The 17,435-nt window shown below is 35.3% G+C and overlaps 1 protein-coding gene across 2 annotated transcripts in view; it reads right to left on the bottom strand.

Moving 5' to 3' along the window:
- Positions 1-228: 228 nt before the first annotated feature.
- Positions 229-17,435, bottom strand: part of LOC122715063 (pikachurin-like) — a 189,036-nt gene continuing 171,829 nt past the window's right edge. For both annotated transcript variants that reach the window (XM_043936974.1, XM_043936976.1), the window contains exons 9-15: positions 16,018-16,157; positions 10,734-10,957; positions 6,181-6,430; positions 3,656-3,939; positions 2,971-3,216; positions 2,744-2,847; positions 229-1,514 (exon numbers count right to left, since the gene is read on the bottom strand). In XM_043936974.1, the coding sequence (XP_043792909.1) occupies positions 1,366-1,514; positions 2,744-2,847; positions 2,971-3,216; positions 3,656-3,939; positions 6,181-6,430; positions 10,734-10,957; positions 16,018-16,157 (1,397 nt within the window). In that variant the 3' untranslated portion in view covers positions 229-1,365. The remainder of the gene's footprint in view (positions 1,515-2,743; positions 2,848-2,970; positions 3,217-3,655; positions 3,940-6,180; positions 6,431-10,733; positions 10,958-16,017; positions 16,158-17,435) is intronic.

Below are 17,435 nucleotides of genomic sequence, written 5' to 3' on the forward strand. Positions count from 1 at the left end.
TTCGTAATTGATTTAACTGTTCTGTTCTGCATCTAATCCTCCCTATCGAGTGTTCGAGGCGTGCTCGCTCGAACGAGAAACGAAATAATTGTTGCTAAACCGCGTTATTTTGCAACCATCGTGCAAAAAAGAAATATACGTGGAAAATCTTAGACAACGATCTAAGAAATCTGTCGCGTATGAAGTTGATTGGACGTATTTAAGGTGCCTCGATACCCTCGATTTGAGTTTTTTTTTTTTTTTTTTTTTTTTTTATTTTTGAATTACATTGTAATCTCAATTCATATTTTCCTATCTGCTGGGATCGAAACTGTGTGGCAATGCCTCGCAATTCAAAGATTTCGCGTGGCATCCGGTCGGAGAGCTTAATAGAAATTGACGCTTTTGAGGGGTTATGCTCTCTCTCTCTCTTTTTTTCTTCTCCTTATCCTTCTTCTCCTTTACTTCTTTACTTTTAATCTTATTAGGCCATAAAGCGTCGTCTTCGAGACGAGCTCTACATCGAGTTCTTAATCCGGCCGGAGATAGTCCGTGGCTCTGTGACTAGACACACGTTCCTTACGTAACAACTTCCGTCCAACGCGCGATAGGAACGACGATTCTCAGGAACTCAGATCGTGACAATGTATCTCAACATCGTTCGATTCGCGTTTTGGATCGATTTGCGCTCGAAATTTCATCGAAACGCAACACCACGGGGAATAGGAAAAGCTAGAAACGTTCTATTTTTTTTCTTTTCTTTTCTTTTCTTTTTAATAATCGAATAATATATAAGCTCTCGATATCGTCCCGAGATCGAGTAGTCCACGAGACACGAGGGTGTGTTTGTGCAGACAGGAAGTTGTCACCGGAATGGAAATATCATCGTGAGGCGACTGATAGATTTCCTTTCGTTTAATATTTACAGTAAGCTGTCTATTTATTATTCGACGGTCTGACGCGACGATATAGTCTTTCTCATTCATTCACCTTTTCCTTGTTTTTTTTTTTGCTTTTGTATTTTCCTTAGCCTTTTCCTTTTTTTTTATATATATATATATATTTTTTTTTTTCATTTCTTTTTCTTTTTTTTTTCTTTTTACTTTTATCATTCCCTTTGGAGGGGAGAATTTTAATTAGTCGTTGATGAATGTCTGTACAAAAATGATGAATCCGTGTGATCGGTGTGTATAAATCGTACACGCGTAGACGTGATCAGCGTTCAAGGCGTATCAAGGCAGCCGCGGTTCAGCCTTAAACGCTGGGCAACGTGGACGTCGACCTTCTCTGGCTTGGCCAGCTTTTATTCATCGTGATGCATTTTCATATCCTAAGCGCTGGTCCACGAGGACCTGACCATCTAACGTCGGACGGCACGGATGTCTTTCAGGGGATGCACGAGTGCGTGTTGGTAGCCTGTCCCGGTGACGACAACGCCACGGAAAAGTCCGAGTCCAGGACCAGATCGCTGATGCATCCCACGATACCCTTTGCGTATCTTCCTCCCGTTGTCCTCACGATATCCGGCGCGCCACCTGTTAAAAACATTACCAAAAATTGTTATTTTTCAGAAAAATATGAAGAAAGTGGAATCAAATGGAAATTATTTGCGAATATAATTATAGTTTCTCTTTTTCCAAGGCTGACAATTTTTATTACTCCGTTCGAAACAAAGGGAAAATTCTTTTTTTCTGTAAAATTTCATGCGATTCGTGTTGTTCATATTGAAATAAAATGGCTAAAATTGAAAAAAGAAACTGTAAAAGATTTAAATTTTGATTTTGAAGTTTTAAAAAATAATTTAAGGGAAAGAATAATTGAAGCAATGAATTTAGGGAGTTGAGAGTAATTTTGAAAGATTTTGTATGTTTGATCATTAAGTTGATGGAACGTTGTAAATACAGCGTATTTGATGAATTAGAATACGCCTCTATAAATTTTCTGAGAGTACAGCGATGTATCAAGCTGTTTCTTTATGAGTTCAACAGCTTAGCGGAAGTTGCCGAGAATTCGTAACGCGCTCTCGAGGATGACCCACTTGGTAATTTCAGTAATAACTCAAGGACAGCTAAAGCTGGATGTATAAGTTGACGGTGTTGAAATTTACGAGTAGTTAATCTTTGATACTTGATGATTTTCAAACCGAAATATTCGAAAAACATTTTTTACAACTTTCCAAATATTCTGAAATATTCGACAATTTTTCAAAAGATAGATTTCAAGTTACAAAGACAGTTTAAAGCAAACAGATTGTAAGAAGAGATTTATTAAAAAGAATTGATAGAATATGAATTACGAAGAAAAAAAAAAAAGAAAGAAAAATACTTTAAAGAAATAAAAAAACTGAAATGTTATCTTTTACAGTTTATTTTACTAATAAATTCGCAAAAAAGCAATACTTCAAATTATCTTGAAAGTACCACAAATATCTATCTAGGCAAACCATGAGCAAATAAGTAGTATAACTCGATTATAATCAAACAGGCAGCATTGCAAACCAATAATTCAACAATTAACACAATCAATTAAGATAAAATAAATACAATAATCATGACTAATCAAATAGCACGAGTTAACAAATCAATGATGATAAGACAAATAAAATAGATTCGATCATAAACAAGTACAATATCGATCCAATGATGGTTAAACAAATAGAACAAACCAATCACGTTCAAACAAGTAGAAATCAATCACCAATCACGTCAGAAAAATGAGAGAAGATCAAATAATTATTTTTTATCGATTTAAATGCTTCACTTACCGACGTAAAGACCCGTGTCAGTGTTCAACTGTCTGAGCTGTCCAGGCGACGACGCGGAAACGCCTGTACCGCTGTCGACGACAAGCGACGCCCACTGTTCGTTCCTGGAAGGAACATCGATCGATTTCATCAAAAACATTGGAACTCGATTAAAAAGTTTTCGTTGTACAAAAAAAAAAAAAAAAAACAAACGATACACGGATGAGAAACTTTGTAAAGGTTGTTACCTCACTGCTCGGACCCGATGCCATAGATCATCGTCCAGTCTCGTCAAATTGTACCGCAGAACAGCCTCGCCCGAGCCAAGATTGTAAGCTAAAGTCAAATAGCCACGATCCAATCCGAGGGCTAGAAAATCGTCGTTCTCGTCCCTTTGCTCTTGCGGATCCGCTTGCCGCCCGCTCCAAAGCAGCAGCCCGCTACTGCTGCTCGCCCTGAATCTCATATTGATGTCCACCCTGTAGCTTATTATCCTGTAACAGACAGGATAATTTTTTTTTCGCGTTAAGAAGGATACGAATATTTCTCTCAGGGGAATATAGAAAGAAAGAGATTCCGAAGGAGCTTCTTCGTGGATTAATCAGGATTGAAACGAAGACTGTATTTTGGAGGGATTTCTCCTTGATTTGTACGTAAATTTTGATTAAAATAAATAAAATATATTGTTATATCGTTGAGATAATTAGTTTAAGATTTTTGATCAAGTTTTTATTCATCTTCAATAACGTTTCATACTAAAGTTTCAAAAATAAAATTTTATCAACGCACAATTAATAATGTTAAAAATGTTTAATGACTCTTATATATATATATATATCTCAACGATTTAACTTCAATTTCCTTTACACTAGTTTCTTTTACTCTGAAAAAAATTTGGAAATTTTACATTCCATCTTCCCATTCCCATCTCACCTCTTCATCGTGTCCGCGTCGTTGTAGTGGAGATAGCTCTCGCTGCCCGAGAAACTGGGCACGGATCTCTCGAACCGCGTGGCAGCGTTCGGTTTCGAGGGTGAGCTGTCCAAAATCGTGTTGTCGTCCGGCGCTGGACAGGGATGCGGCATGCCAGGTCGACAACGACACGTGAATCGGTCCCGAAGAGGACGGCACTCCGCGTCTCCGCACGGTCTCGCCTCGCACGCGTGCCCGCAATTGCCCACGTTCACCCCGCCCAAAGCCTCGGCCAGGATTCCGATCTGTGCAAACGTAATCGCTTTGTTAATGACGATTAACACGGCCGCGACAGCTTGTCACGAGGAATGATCCCCCGAACGTGGACGAACCGCAGTTCGGCCGCAACCACGATCGACCAAACCTGTGGGAATAATGACGATCTCGAAAAGTCTAGAGAATCTATGGATTTGTATTATCTATATTGGTAACGATCTTATACGTAGACCTGTACTATTTATCCAATATGTATAGAACATTTGTATAGAGCTTTATTTCTTTGGTTATTTCTGATGAAATTTACAACATGAAGTATATGTGAGTAAAATGGAAATGTATAAAGATATAAAATGAAGTATTTAAGTTATAATAACGAGTAAATTTTTATTCAAGTTATTTCTTTTCAATTATAAGATTAATTATATTATTATAATTGTTATAAGAATTATAAGAATTTCATAAATTGAACGAAATTTATAAATAATTTATGATTAATAAATTAATGATAATTTATGATTGAAATAATAATAATTAATAATTTATGATTTCAGATCATAATGATGACTACTAGATGGTTGATGTAGAAATGAAAAGGATACAGGAAGCGTTATAAATTTTTAAACTATTTGAGATTTGAAAAAGTATTCTGTCTCGTTTCAAAATTACGATTATATGATTTTTAATTCTCTTACTCTTGGTGAAAGAGGTACGTTGAAAGTAACATGGAACATATTAAGTTTCGTTAAAAATTTAAAAAAATATGTAAATCCCTATTTTAAACACGAATGTCGTTTGGTAATAACCAATTTTCCTTTTAAGATTTTAAAAGCTTTAGAAATTCAATCGATAGAAAAGAATCGAAATCATACACACAGACCTATACTCGCTTAATGGTTACGAACGTAGACCTATATTACTAACTCCAATGGCTGTACACTTAGGACTTATACAACTTGCGCAATGATTGTATACGTAGACCTATACTACTTATTCTATAGCTATACACTCAGCACTATTGTACTACTTGTCCATTCTATTCTACTTTCCTGACCAATTTCTAGCTTATACCACTTGCCTACTCAGAGAGACCATACTATTTCCTTGCTGCATCAGCATTGACCTGTTTTACTGACCAATCCAGTGATCAAACTCTCTTCCACGCCACTTATCCTATACAATTTCTGACTATGCTACTTCCTAAACAACGTCCATGATATCTAATTGCATTTCTCATTTATACCAAGATTGTTTAACTATTTATATTCTAATTCCATAATAATCCAGAAAATCCATTTAAAATATATCTTAATTTAATCCAATTATCCATTTTAGAACAATTTGGTTCAGGTTGAATATACAGTTTCAGGTTACGTGCTAACATGGACGTAAAATATATTCGTGAATTTATGAGCCGACGATAATTCTTGCGTGATAAACGCGAGCAGACGAATGTAATGAAAGAGCAAGCTGCGTCACAAGCCTCGATTTAATTCTCCTCCGAATTGCCGAGGGAGAGAGGTAAGTGCATAATGTGTACATTCGTATGGAGTAGAATATTGCTTATTTAAATTTTGCAGGAAAATCAATTAAAAGAAAAAACGAGGAGAAAGAGGAAGAAGTGTTCGATAAAGATGGAAAGGAGAGCGGTAAGGAAGAGATAAAGAAGATATATGAGAAACTAGAGAAAAAAGGTTAGATAAAAAAGGTAGATAGGATGATCAATATGGGAAGCAAAAAGAGAGAGAGAAAGAGGGAGAGAGAGAGAGATATTATAGAGAAGAGGAAAAGAGTGATAAAAATGGAGAAAAAAGGATGATAAAAAAGGAAAAAGGTGTGAGAGAAGAGGAATAGTGATTTCTCATTTTAGTTAGGAGGAAAGGAAAAAAAAAAAAGATGGAAGAAGAAACGGGGAAATAAATTAATAAATAAATGGGAGCGAGGAACAACGTATATCTTGCATGATGTGACTTAATAGAGCTTTTAACCTTTATTAACGTGCCGTATTTCCATTATTTTTAATGGCAAAACACGATGGCAAAGTTGGTGCGCGAGAACCTAACAGAAAAAAAAAAAAAAAAATTCATTATTTTTACGAGAAACGTTCCATAATGATCAAGATATTTCGTAATACTTCACATCCTCCTAGCCTGCTCCTTATCTAATAACATTTATTACTCCCGCAGAATTCCAATTTTCTAAATGCATCGCCCCATCATCTTGGAAGGCCTTTTGCCCTTATAAGAGCGCGTGCCGGCAAAGTTTCTTACCTCGCGACGATTCAAAATGACCGTCTGAACGCATCCCACGAAACTGGCGGTCGTTTTCATCTTCGGGGAATACATGTCAGTGGATGGCGCGCCGCCCAAGTAAAGATTTAACGGCAACGACAGTTGTGTGAAAGCGCCTGGCGCTAGGATTTCCTGCGGGGGGTCGTCCTCGACTTCGAGCGAGGCCAAACGTCCGGTTCTCGACACTCGAACCTCCACCCACTCTCCAAGACGAACAGGATTCTCGCTTCTGCAATTGTGAATCGTTTGAATTCCATTAACATGGTATGGTAACATGGAATGAAACGTGTCTTTCGATATAGAATTTTTCCTTTTGTTGCTTGCTAACGTATACGTATTACGAATTGTGCATGTATATTGACTTGACTTTGTCAATGTTCAATACTATTAGATTATTCGAGAATACAATTTTTAATAGGAAAGGAGGATGATTGGTGGCAATAATCAATTTGTTAATAAAAAAAATTGGAAACTATGCGTGATGTAGAATGTAAAAGGAATAAATATAAATAAAATAGGATCTGATTGATGAATGATATTCGTGGTTAGATTACATATGGATTATTAATTTTCTAGAGACTAAGATATTATATAGATGGCCTTTGATGCGATGCGATCGACTTCCCGATATTAACTAAAATCCCTCCCTTCTCGTGATCCAAGAATCCCCAATAGAAAAAGAGGAAGGATTTTGTGCTACTTAGAAAGGAAAAAACCAACATTTCGCTATGATGAAAATGTGACGCGACTGTAGAAGAATCTTTAGCGGAGGGAGAGGGAAGAAAAACCAGTCAGAATGGCCGCCGTAATTCCGATCAAACGTCGTGAATGGGAATGAAGTTTGCTCACGGATGATATTTCGATGGTTGAAGGGTACATCAAGGATCGTGAAGGGTGGAAAAGTCGCGTATTAAATCGGTCTCACGAGCCAAAGGCAGGGAAACTTTCTTTCTCAAGGAAAGAATCGAAATGTTGCGTAGCCTCTTAATGGGCGGAAGAGCAGCGTACTCATGAATATCGGGGATTTGAAGAGGGTGTGATCGATGAGTTTCTTACGCTTCTTTCGAGAATAATATTGTGACAGATTTGTGAATTATAATCATTGTTGATGCTTTCGTTATAAACGTATTATTTAACAATTTTGCGCAATGGCAAAAGAGATTTAATGAGAATTAATTTGGGGCAATTGATGATGAATAACGAGCCGTTCGCCATTAGATTAAGATAGCTAATTATAAAGCTGATATTATAATAATTTGCATTATTATAACATTATTGATACAAAATTTCAATAATATAAATTGTCATCGAATTTGATAATTAATTAATACGTTTATTCAATTAATATTCGAAAAAAATCTCACTATTCAAGACTTCAAGATTTCAAGTAAATAATACGAGTTAACATTAACACGATAAATTAATCGTGCAGTAAATTCTATGGTTTATTAATGTAATATTATCGTAACGTGTAACACGTGAAGAAATCTGATCATTTATAAGCAAAATTCACGGGTGAAGCTAATTTTCGGAGTAACATTGAAGCAGCTTGTTGCATTAGCGCCATTTTGCACCGTATAATTAATAATATTTATATTTGTCGTTGAATATTTATGTTTGCCAATTAATCCGATCGAAATATGTTTGCGTGTGTCGTTAAAAATAAAAAGTTCTCGCAACTCGTAAACATCATCGATCATAATTTCTATTTTATATATATATATATACATTAAATAAATGCCGTCTCTGAACAATTTTGCAAATTGGTAAAGAAAAAAACCAAATTTTGTATCCGATTGATTAATATCGATGGCTGATTAATATCGAGAGAGAGAGAGGATTTTGGACGTATATTATAAAGTAGTAAAGAAATAACGGCGTCAAGATTTATCCAGCTTGGCCACAACAAATGAAGTTTGCCTACGGATATTATTTCGTCGAGACGAAACGTTGTCGACAGCAAATAAAAAAAAGAAAATAAAAAAAAAAAAAAAAATTATTTATCGATCGGTTTCATAAAGCAGGTAAACACTCGTCCGCTTGCCTCCGTGAAACAGAATGATGTTTGATTTTCGCGAATCAATGTAAAAACACATGGCCGAGCCATGTATTCGGTTAAATGAATCGGGATTAATTAACGGGGGAAATATTTTTCCGTCGGGTAGAATCTCGAATTTCCATATCCATCGCCATTGTATCGACGAGAAACAACGTTCTGTTATTATATATTATAATTTAATTGTCGAAATGCTTGCAAAATGAAAGCTGTCCATTGTGTTTGTACGATGTACGCGCGTTCGCGTTCGAAATCGTTATGACAGTTCAATTTTTAATGAAATTTCAGTATATGAATATTTTACATTATGTATATTTTTTAATAAAATTAATTAAAACCTGGAATATTTTCTATCCCACCCTTATTTTCGAGATACACAAAGTTCTCCATTATGGTATTGAAAGAATCACGTATATGTATTTTCTTCATTCTAAAATAAAAACTTTTTTTTTCAGAATACAAGACATTATACAAATCCAAAATTAAATCGTTTTATAATTATCCTCCTTTGAACCCTCTTATGGCCACGTAGAAATATCGATCCAGTAAGAGAATATTCTAAATCATCTCCAATTCAATCCTCCTGATCTCGCCTAAGGATTTTCCACCAGGGTAAGAGAGTTAATTCCAGGTTAACGGAAACAACAAAAATGATAAGCTAACCGGGACCTGATTAGAATCTCTGATCCATGGAGGGGCGTGTTTGCGAGCACTGATTTTCCAGCATGAATATTCAGAGGTTTAATTCGCGATGAGGCCGATCGACATCGATACATCGTTAGCCGACGATGGGACGGATTAAACGATCGGTCGATTCTTTCGACACCAACATCGAGCTTGGTTAATCGATCTCATTGCGCATAAATTCGTTATATAACTACGTTACAAGCGACAAGATAATCATTCGATCGTTGCGCGATATACGAACGAGGAAAATAATCATGTACGTATAATATTTTATTTATTTTTCCCTTATTTTTCTTTTTCAAGTTTTCCTTTTACTCGTGGCTCCTCGATCGACTTTGATTGGTCACACTGGATTATTCGAAAGATAGATTCGAATCGAGGAACTGGAGGAGATTAAGAGAAATGGGGGAACGGAACCTTGAATATTTTAATTGCGTTGAAAGTCGGTTGAAAATGGATGGAAATAAATAATGGTTTTATTCCAGGTGTAAGAAATAACGAAGAAAGTAATTATTCGTGAAAAATAGTTTGGATATAAATGATATATCTTATTTTTTCACAAGAAGAATAAAGAGTATAAATAAAACAGCTTGTTAATTACTAATATTTTTCTCAAACAATATCATACTGATTGTTTTTAATTTTCAAGTATTAAAAACAAATACTGTAGCTAGTACATGTGCTTCCTCACATGAATAATGGACAAATAAATAATGAAACAAACAATAAGACAATAAAATAGCCAAGTAAGTAGAATAATGTTATGAACAAATTAATAGAATAAATTAAACGAATAAATTAGACAAATAGAACAAGATTATCATCAGATAGAATAAGAAAATGATAATCAGAAGTTTAATAATTTCAATAACTAATTACAAAAAAAAATTATTGAATATGTTTAACGTAATAGAAGGAAAAAAAGACCTAAATTTATTTCCTGGAAAGTCTATTAACTCGCCACTACTTCAACCACAAATCAAGCCACCGCCTTCAACAAATTAAAACACGCTTCCCCATCCAATCAAGCGGGAACGAGGCATCCATAACTGGTCGACCCACTTCCCTTTTTCACCTCGTGCACCAGTCCCCGATAAAATTACAATATCCGTTCATCCGTTGAAAACGTTCGATGAGGGGCAAGCATGAAAACGATTCAATTAGACACGGTTAGGATTGAAAGGAATCGTGCAGGAAATTGAAAGGAAAGGTTTGTACATATGTAAGGTGTGTATCTATATGTATCTATGTATCTACATGTTCGTATATACAGTATAATCATTTGTCAGAATTCTGAATCCATTTTTCCCGAATAGAAAAAGATAAACAATAATATAAAGGGCTGATTCTTTCTATTGAACTTCGTAAATCACGTGGATGTTTCCCCCGTTAACATTTTTATTGACGCGTGTATTGTGTTTTTATTAATTGCTTCAATATATCACAAAGCCCGTACACAACTGTTGCATTTTTTTGTTTTCAAGCTGAAACGCAACAGTTTAATCGTCTGGCTTTATTATTCATTGGTTTTGTGACAGACCTTGTTTCAACCAACAATTCCATCCGCATAATAATTAAAAAAAAATTAATCCATCAACAATTTTCCTCGCCAAAATATATAATAAGAAATCAAGTTTACATTCACGAAATTAATTCAATCAATCGGAAAGTTCAATCCAACTTAAATTTTCGTAAAAAATTTCACTCGAGTGAAATAAATGAAATTCGGATTCGAATTAAGGTTCGTATGCGAACGTTGGAATAAGATTTCACTCTTCGGAGAGCTTACCTCAAACTGGCTGGCCCTGTTCCCAGGTCAAAGGTAAACTGAACATGGCCGGACGACAAGTACAACGCGATGAAATCGCCGGTGGCGTCGCTGTGATGGCCATTGTAAAGTATAACTCCATCTGCGACAGTTGGTTTCAACGTGACAGCCAATTCCAGCCAGGATAGCGACGTGTCGGCCAATCCAGGGTAACGCAGATAAGAGGATCCATTGAACGAAGGTACCTGTAACCGGACAATTCATTCGCAATGGTTATTTCACGGACTTTCAACCCTAGGAGGAAATCTTTCCCCAAGAATCTGATCCTTTCAGAGAGAATCGTTGTTTTTCTTGTAAATGGAAGGGAAAAAAGAAATGTAAATGGCTAAGAAAATGACCGCTCGACCCTTTGTTCTTTGCCAAGCTTCGTTTATCTCCGAGTGTTTTAATTTCTTAATTATAACGATTACAATGATATAAATCTGTGAAGAAATTTAGAAATTAACGCTACAAGCATAATGTGTATTGTGCTAAAAAAAATTAAATGATATGATCATCTTTTGAAAAGCTTGATTATACGTTTAAGTGAGCTAATGTGATAAGTTTTCTTAAGAGTTATGAATTTATTATTTGCATTAATGAATGAAAGTTTAATGATAAAATATAAGAAGTTTGTGAATTTTGAAATTTATTTTAGAAAGCAAGTGTTATATAATTTGTGAAGAGAAGTATACGTGATGTATATTTACGTGTTAATAATGAGATACTAGATAAGAAGAATATAGAGGAAGAGATAAAGGACAAGATAGACTTAAATGGAGATGAAGATTAAGTAACAGTTAATTGACTATGAACAGACTGCAACAGGTAATTTCGTTAACTTGTTAGCTGAGAAAATCGAGTTGGCACGTTATTTGACTTGCCACTATTTAAATTTAGTAATTCATTTATCCAAGAATAATCTTTTTAAATAGGCTGTCATATATCACAAAATCGAACAAAATTTAAAAATGAACAAAATTAATTTCAAGTTAAATTTATTTATTACTCAACGCCAGAAGAGATTTTTCAACAATTATGATTTCGCAAGTCAGATTTTAAAATTTATTTATTATAATGCTTTTGAACAAATAAATATTTATCCAAACAAAAATTTATTTACAAAAGGAAAAAAAGATTTTTTTGACATTTCAAGAAACTTAAAATCCAAACAATTACTCAATGAACTTTGAACCCACCTAAATTTTTCTACTTCCTTTCTTAAACGATCATCTTTCTTTAAAAAGTCATTTTCCAAAGAAAATTTTCATTTTTCGGATTAACCTCTATCGTTTTCTCTATCATGAGGTGAGGAAAAACAACGTGCAAATCGTTCGATGGACGGGAAAAATCGAGGCTTCCAAGTATCGAAGTCAACCGACGATGTTATTTCCCATCGGTCCGGGCCCCCAATCGTTATTTTCCCCGTTATCTCTCCGTGTCAATTTTCGAAATGACGTGGTTACCGAACAGGAAGAAGGTTCACCGTGTAGGATACAGTAAATTAAACGTTGCACAGTCGTTACACACCCGCGTAAATCCCATCGGCGCGCCCACACATTGCGTTGCCACGGACTTGAAGAAATGGAACCTGAACACGCCGTTATAACGAGACCAGGGAACACGAAGAGATGTTCACGGGCTCCCGTGAAATTTACCTTCTTCTTGGGGAGGGATGAAGACGTCGATAAAAAGAAAAATTCGCTTACCAGGGATGCACGATTGTGGGTGTAAGGAGAGATGAAATTTTTTTTCCTAGATTTTTTTCTCTTACGTGGATTAATTGTGAGAATGAATGGTGGAGAGATTATGGAGGAATATGATGGAATATGAGAATTCGTGTAAAACTGTATATGAAATGTGGAGTTATACAGGGATGTGTGGAATTTGATCTTGATTGTTTATGATGAAATATTGTTTAATATTATTTAAAAGTTAAAAATATAATTAATAGAGAGAGAGAGAAAGAAAGTTTATTTTATGCGAATATAAATGTTCGTTACTTTTTGAATTTATTTTCTTCAAGTTTAATAGAATTTTATGAAAGAAACGTATGAATAATGGGTATAAATGAAGTTGTGATATGTCCATTACACACTTTGTTAACGTTCAATTTGTAATTTAGTTAACATTCAATTATAACGAATTTCATGTTGTTTAATAATTGATTGATTACAAAGTAACAAAATTTAATGGATGATATTGATTAATTAAGTTTGAGAAAATTATAATTTATAGAAAATTATCCACAATATTTTATACTTGACATTTTACAATTGATATATTTTCGTAGTAAAATATTCGCTATTATATATTTTAAAAAGCGAATTCTGTTTTCCTTTAACAACTACGTTGTCAAAACCGGAAATTTCCTTATCTTTCACGATGCTCGTTGAAGAAGGAACACAAAAATGAGAATAAAGATAGAGATAAGCGAAATTTTTATGATTTATGATGGTGAATAGCGAGTGAAACAACGAAAAAATATAGGATAAAATAAAAAGAATTAAAGATGAAACTTTTAAGAAAATATTCGTGACATTAGATAGTCGATAAAAAGAATCAGAATAAATAGAAAAATATAAAATATTAAATAATGATTAAATTTTCGTTCAATCGATAAATAATCACGATAAATTATTAGAATATAGCCATATAATCAATTCTACTCATGTCCATATAAATAGAATAAATCGACCACAGTAAAACACTTTCATTATAATCAGACAGCCACTGTGAGATAAATAGAACAAATCAGTGGCGTTTAAACGAATGATTAATTTTTAAAATTCTCTCTACTGTGAAATTAATATTCCACAGTATTTTTAGATTTAATAAATCAACTTCGTTGTTCATACATTTTTTTATTTTCTTAACTCTTTTAAGACTCTCCTCAATTATCAAAGAAACTACTAGATAAAAAATAAATTCTCGATAAATAAAATACAGACAGAACAAAATGAAACTAATATCCAATTTTATTCATCTGTTGATGCTAAAATTACTGCTCAAGTGTTTCGGAAGTAATAGCAACCGACAACCCGATAGTAATTTTATCAGATGCAACTCGACGCGTTTACGGACCCGCTTTAATGCTTCCGCCATTGTTATAATCGATACACGCGGATACGTATATACCCGGGCTCGTACGTATAATCCTACGTGTATTTCGATGCACACGTGTGTGCACACGCAAAGTGGCAGTCTGCGGACGAGAGGACAAATTGATCGGTATTATTCTCGGTTCCCTTTCCAACTTTTCAGCGTGGAAACGGCGACCATAAAGGAACAAGGGGTGGAAAAAACGGGGAGAGAGGGGGGAAAAAAGAGGAAACAAGGGAGGAAAATTTCTGTCGAAAATTTCGATTCCAGCGAAGGAAAAAAAAAAAAAAAAAAGAAAAGAAAAAAAGAACGCGTTTCCGTTTAATTCGGTAGAAAATATCCTGGATCTCGTCGTTTCGATTTTAATCCGCTTGAAATCGAGCAGCAGGCTGTTCCAAGCCTTGGTATTCCGTGCAAGATGTAATTAACCGTGATACTTTGCACACGATTTACTATCGAGGCCGATACCAACGCGATTTCCACGGTCTCTTTCACGGTTTTACATAATCGTTCCTCGTATTTTAGAGACGATCTCTCCAAGAGAGATTTTCATTGATCGTACTTAGGAATATATTCCGATGCGATTAAACCCTCTTTTATTATCGCATATGATATTTTTTCAAGATATTTGGTTTACTTTTTTTTCTATCGTGATTATTATAATTTAATGAAATGGCAAGATTAAAACGATTAATAAATCATGAAAAGAATCTTATCAATTCGATTGTTGTACGTTTAATAGAAAACTATAAATTATCAAACGCACAGAATATTTTTATCGTAATGAACTCTCACAATAAATAATACAAACGAGTATAATTATCTCTTCTGTTGTTGTCGCTTGTATAAATCACATTTTTTTTTTTAAATTTACCGTTTCAGTCTCCATAATTTTGCTTTATAATCAACTCCATAAAAGAATTCCCGTAGAAATTATATTAATTATGACGAGGAACGAACAAAGGAACGATACGGCCGATGAATAATCAAGTATAAACAAAATAGCGTACGAAAATCAAACTGAAATCTCGATTACCATTTCCCATTTTATTCCACGCGTTTCAATGGAATTTTTTGAGAGAGAGGTTATCGGCGGTTACTTCAAAAGCACGCGGACGACGTGACCGCAGGTTCGCGCCACGATAAAGGATTAAATGCAAAGTTTACGGGGCACGGGAGCGTGAGCCTGGCCAAGATTTAATTAATCGGTAGCGTTTCAGCCGTATTTGAAATCGCGGCCCGTAACAGTTAATCGTTGGTGGCTTCGACATACGAGAAGGGAAACGAGTTACCATTGAAATTTACGACACTGTAATTTCACTCAATGCTACCTCGTTTGATATCTCGCGATACTGTTACTGGCGTTCTTGAAAAATGGTAATTCCCATGGTTAAACAATTTTCGGATTCGATTTCTTTTTTCGACATTCTGAGAGAAGATAAATCGATTTAAAAAATTGGGAAAATTTTGATAAAATGATATTGGATTATTTAATTTAATTCAATAAACTGCGGGAATTTTCATGTCGAAAGTGAATCCAAGAAGTTTCAAATGTATTCTTTACTCTTTTTTGTGCAGATTTCTATTGAAACTTTTCTTCTTTTGGAAAACCATATATATTAAAGAAATTTTCATTGTTAATAAAGGAATTCAGATAAGAGAAAATTTCAACGGCATAGATAATTTTTTATTATGGTGAGGGATTTATTTGTCAAAATGCGTCATAAGTAAAATGGTTTACGTAGAAACTGATATTCATTCCTACATTATATACAATTATATATGCATGGCACGAGAAAAATTGGAATATTGATTTTATGAACATTTTGATAAGAAATGGAAACAATTTTAAATAACCTAATTTTAAAGTGGGTAATTTAATTACTTTTGTCCTTAATTGTCGAGGACACAGTAAAATATATATAGATGACGATTTAAATCGAGAATCTTGATATCTTTGTACGAATCTATCGATTACTTCTTAAAAGTTCATTTAATATATCAACGTGTTCATCAACCGATTTCGAACTTTCGTTAATGCTGACAGATTTCTTGTAAATTTCTACCGTTATTTTAATTTTATATTTATCTCGGGATAAAATATCCCATGCATCGTCCAATCCTTTAACGCATCATTTAATAACATTTTCCAATTAACATTTACCTGCAAATCGACCCTGGTCTCGCACAGGTCGCCGGTGTATCCGAGGGGGCAGAGACATACAGCCGTGTCGCCTCCGGTAGTCAAGCATTTCCCGCCATGGGAACATGGTACCTTGCTGCATCTGTCCGCCGTGCATTCCTCTGAAACGACAATAAATCAGACGGATCAATGGAGCACGCGATCAGCTCTGTCAACGTGGATGATACGACAAACGTATGGAATCACGTACAGCGAGAAATCTTTCGATAAAAATCGACGTGGATGCGGCCTCGGCCTGCATTATTACGCGCGATCGAAAAATATCGGGAGGGGGGAGATGGAGGAAGGAGGGGTTCTGGTCTTCGGCTTCGTGTATCCGACAGTCGACCGACAGTATCGTCGGTGTAAATATTTGACGAAAATACGGAGGCTCTCCTTTTCTGCTCTCTTCGTTCCGCGCGTATCGACGCCGGTGAGGAGCCGGAAACCGGTGAGATGTCTGCGAAATTATCTTCCGCCGCGCTCGTTCGACTCTATCGGAAATTTCAGACGAATGAAAAGCGTTTTTCTTTTTCCATCTTTTTTCCCCTTTTCCTCCTCTTCCCCTGTTCTCCTTCTCTTTTGTTTTCTTTTCCCTATCGGGAGACTTGGGATTGGGTCGCGAAGACTTTCGAGAAAATCGATCGCCACTACGCGGTTGTCGATTTCTCGAGCGGAGAAATATCGACGTGGTATATTAATCGTGGACGCGTTTGTTGCGCTTCTGTTCCCTCGAGTCGAGTGACGCAATTTAGATATGAATAAATAAAGCGCGAATATGGGAACGCATGGAATATTTTATGGAGGTGAACGCAAAATGTAGGACCTTTGTTTGTTGAAATTCGATGTGAGGAATAATTGAAGAAGAAATTTTATAGGCAATTGTAAAGTTCGATGCTTTATACTTGCCATATTGAAATTACTTAGAGAATCCTCACGAGGAACGATCTTTTTCGAAATTGAAAATTTTCTAAATCCACGTGATCTGCAACAACAAGTTAAAGTTATATATATTCCATTTCTACGTGTTTCTCGAAATAATCTCCGATTTTCCAGGAATTAAAGTTACGTTTCTGGTCTTAAAGTTGTCTCCTCTTCAATTCGTTCCACCTTAAGATGGCGGGATCGATATGAACCGAACGAGAGAGAGAGAGAGAGAGAGAAAGAGAGCCGCGGTCCTCGAACCGTCTTTCGAAGGCTACTTCCTGCTCCATTCTTTATATCGGGTCGTCAACTCACGCGAATCCCTCGTGAATCTGGTTTAAATCGAGATCGACCGAGAATTCTTCGATAGACTTTACTCTTTCTCCCCGTTTCCCTTTTGTTCTTTCCGCTTAATAACGGGAACTGACAACTTCCTCGACGAGTTTTCTCTTTTGTTCTTCTGATGGTGAATGCGT

Source organism: Apis laboriosa, unplaced genomic scaffold, assembly GCF_014066325.1.
Source record: "Apis laboriosa isolate Shangri-la unplaced genomic scaffold, ASM1406632v1 scaffold34_cov151, whole genome shotgun sequence".
Taxonomy (NCBI): Eukaryota; Metazoa; Arthropoda; class Insecta; order Hymenoptera; family Apidae; genus Apis; species Apis laboriosa.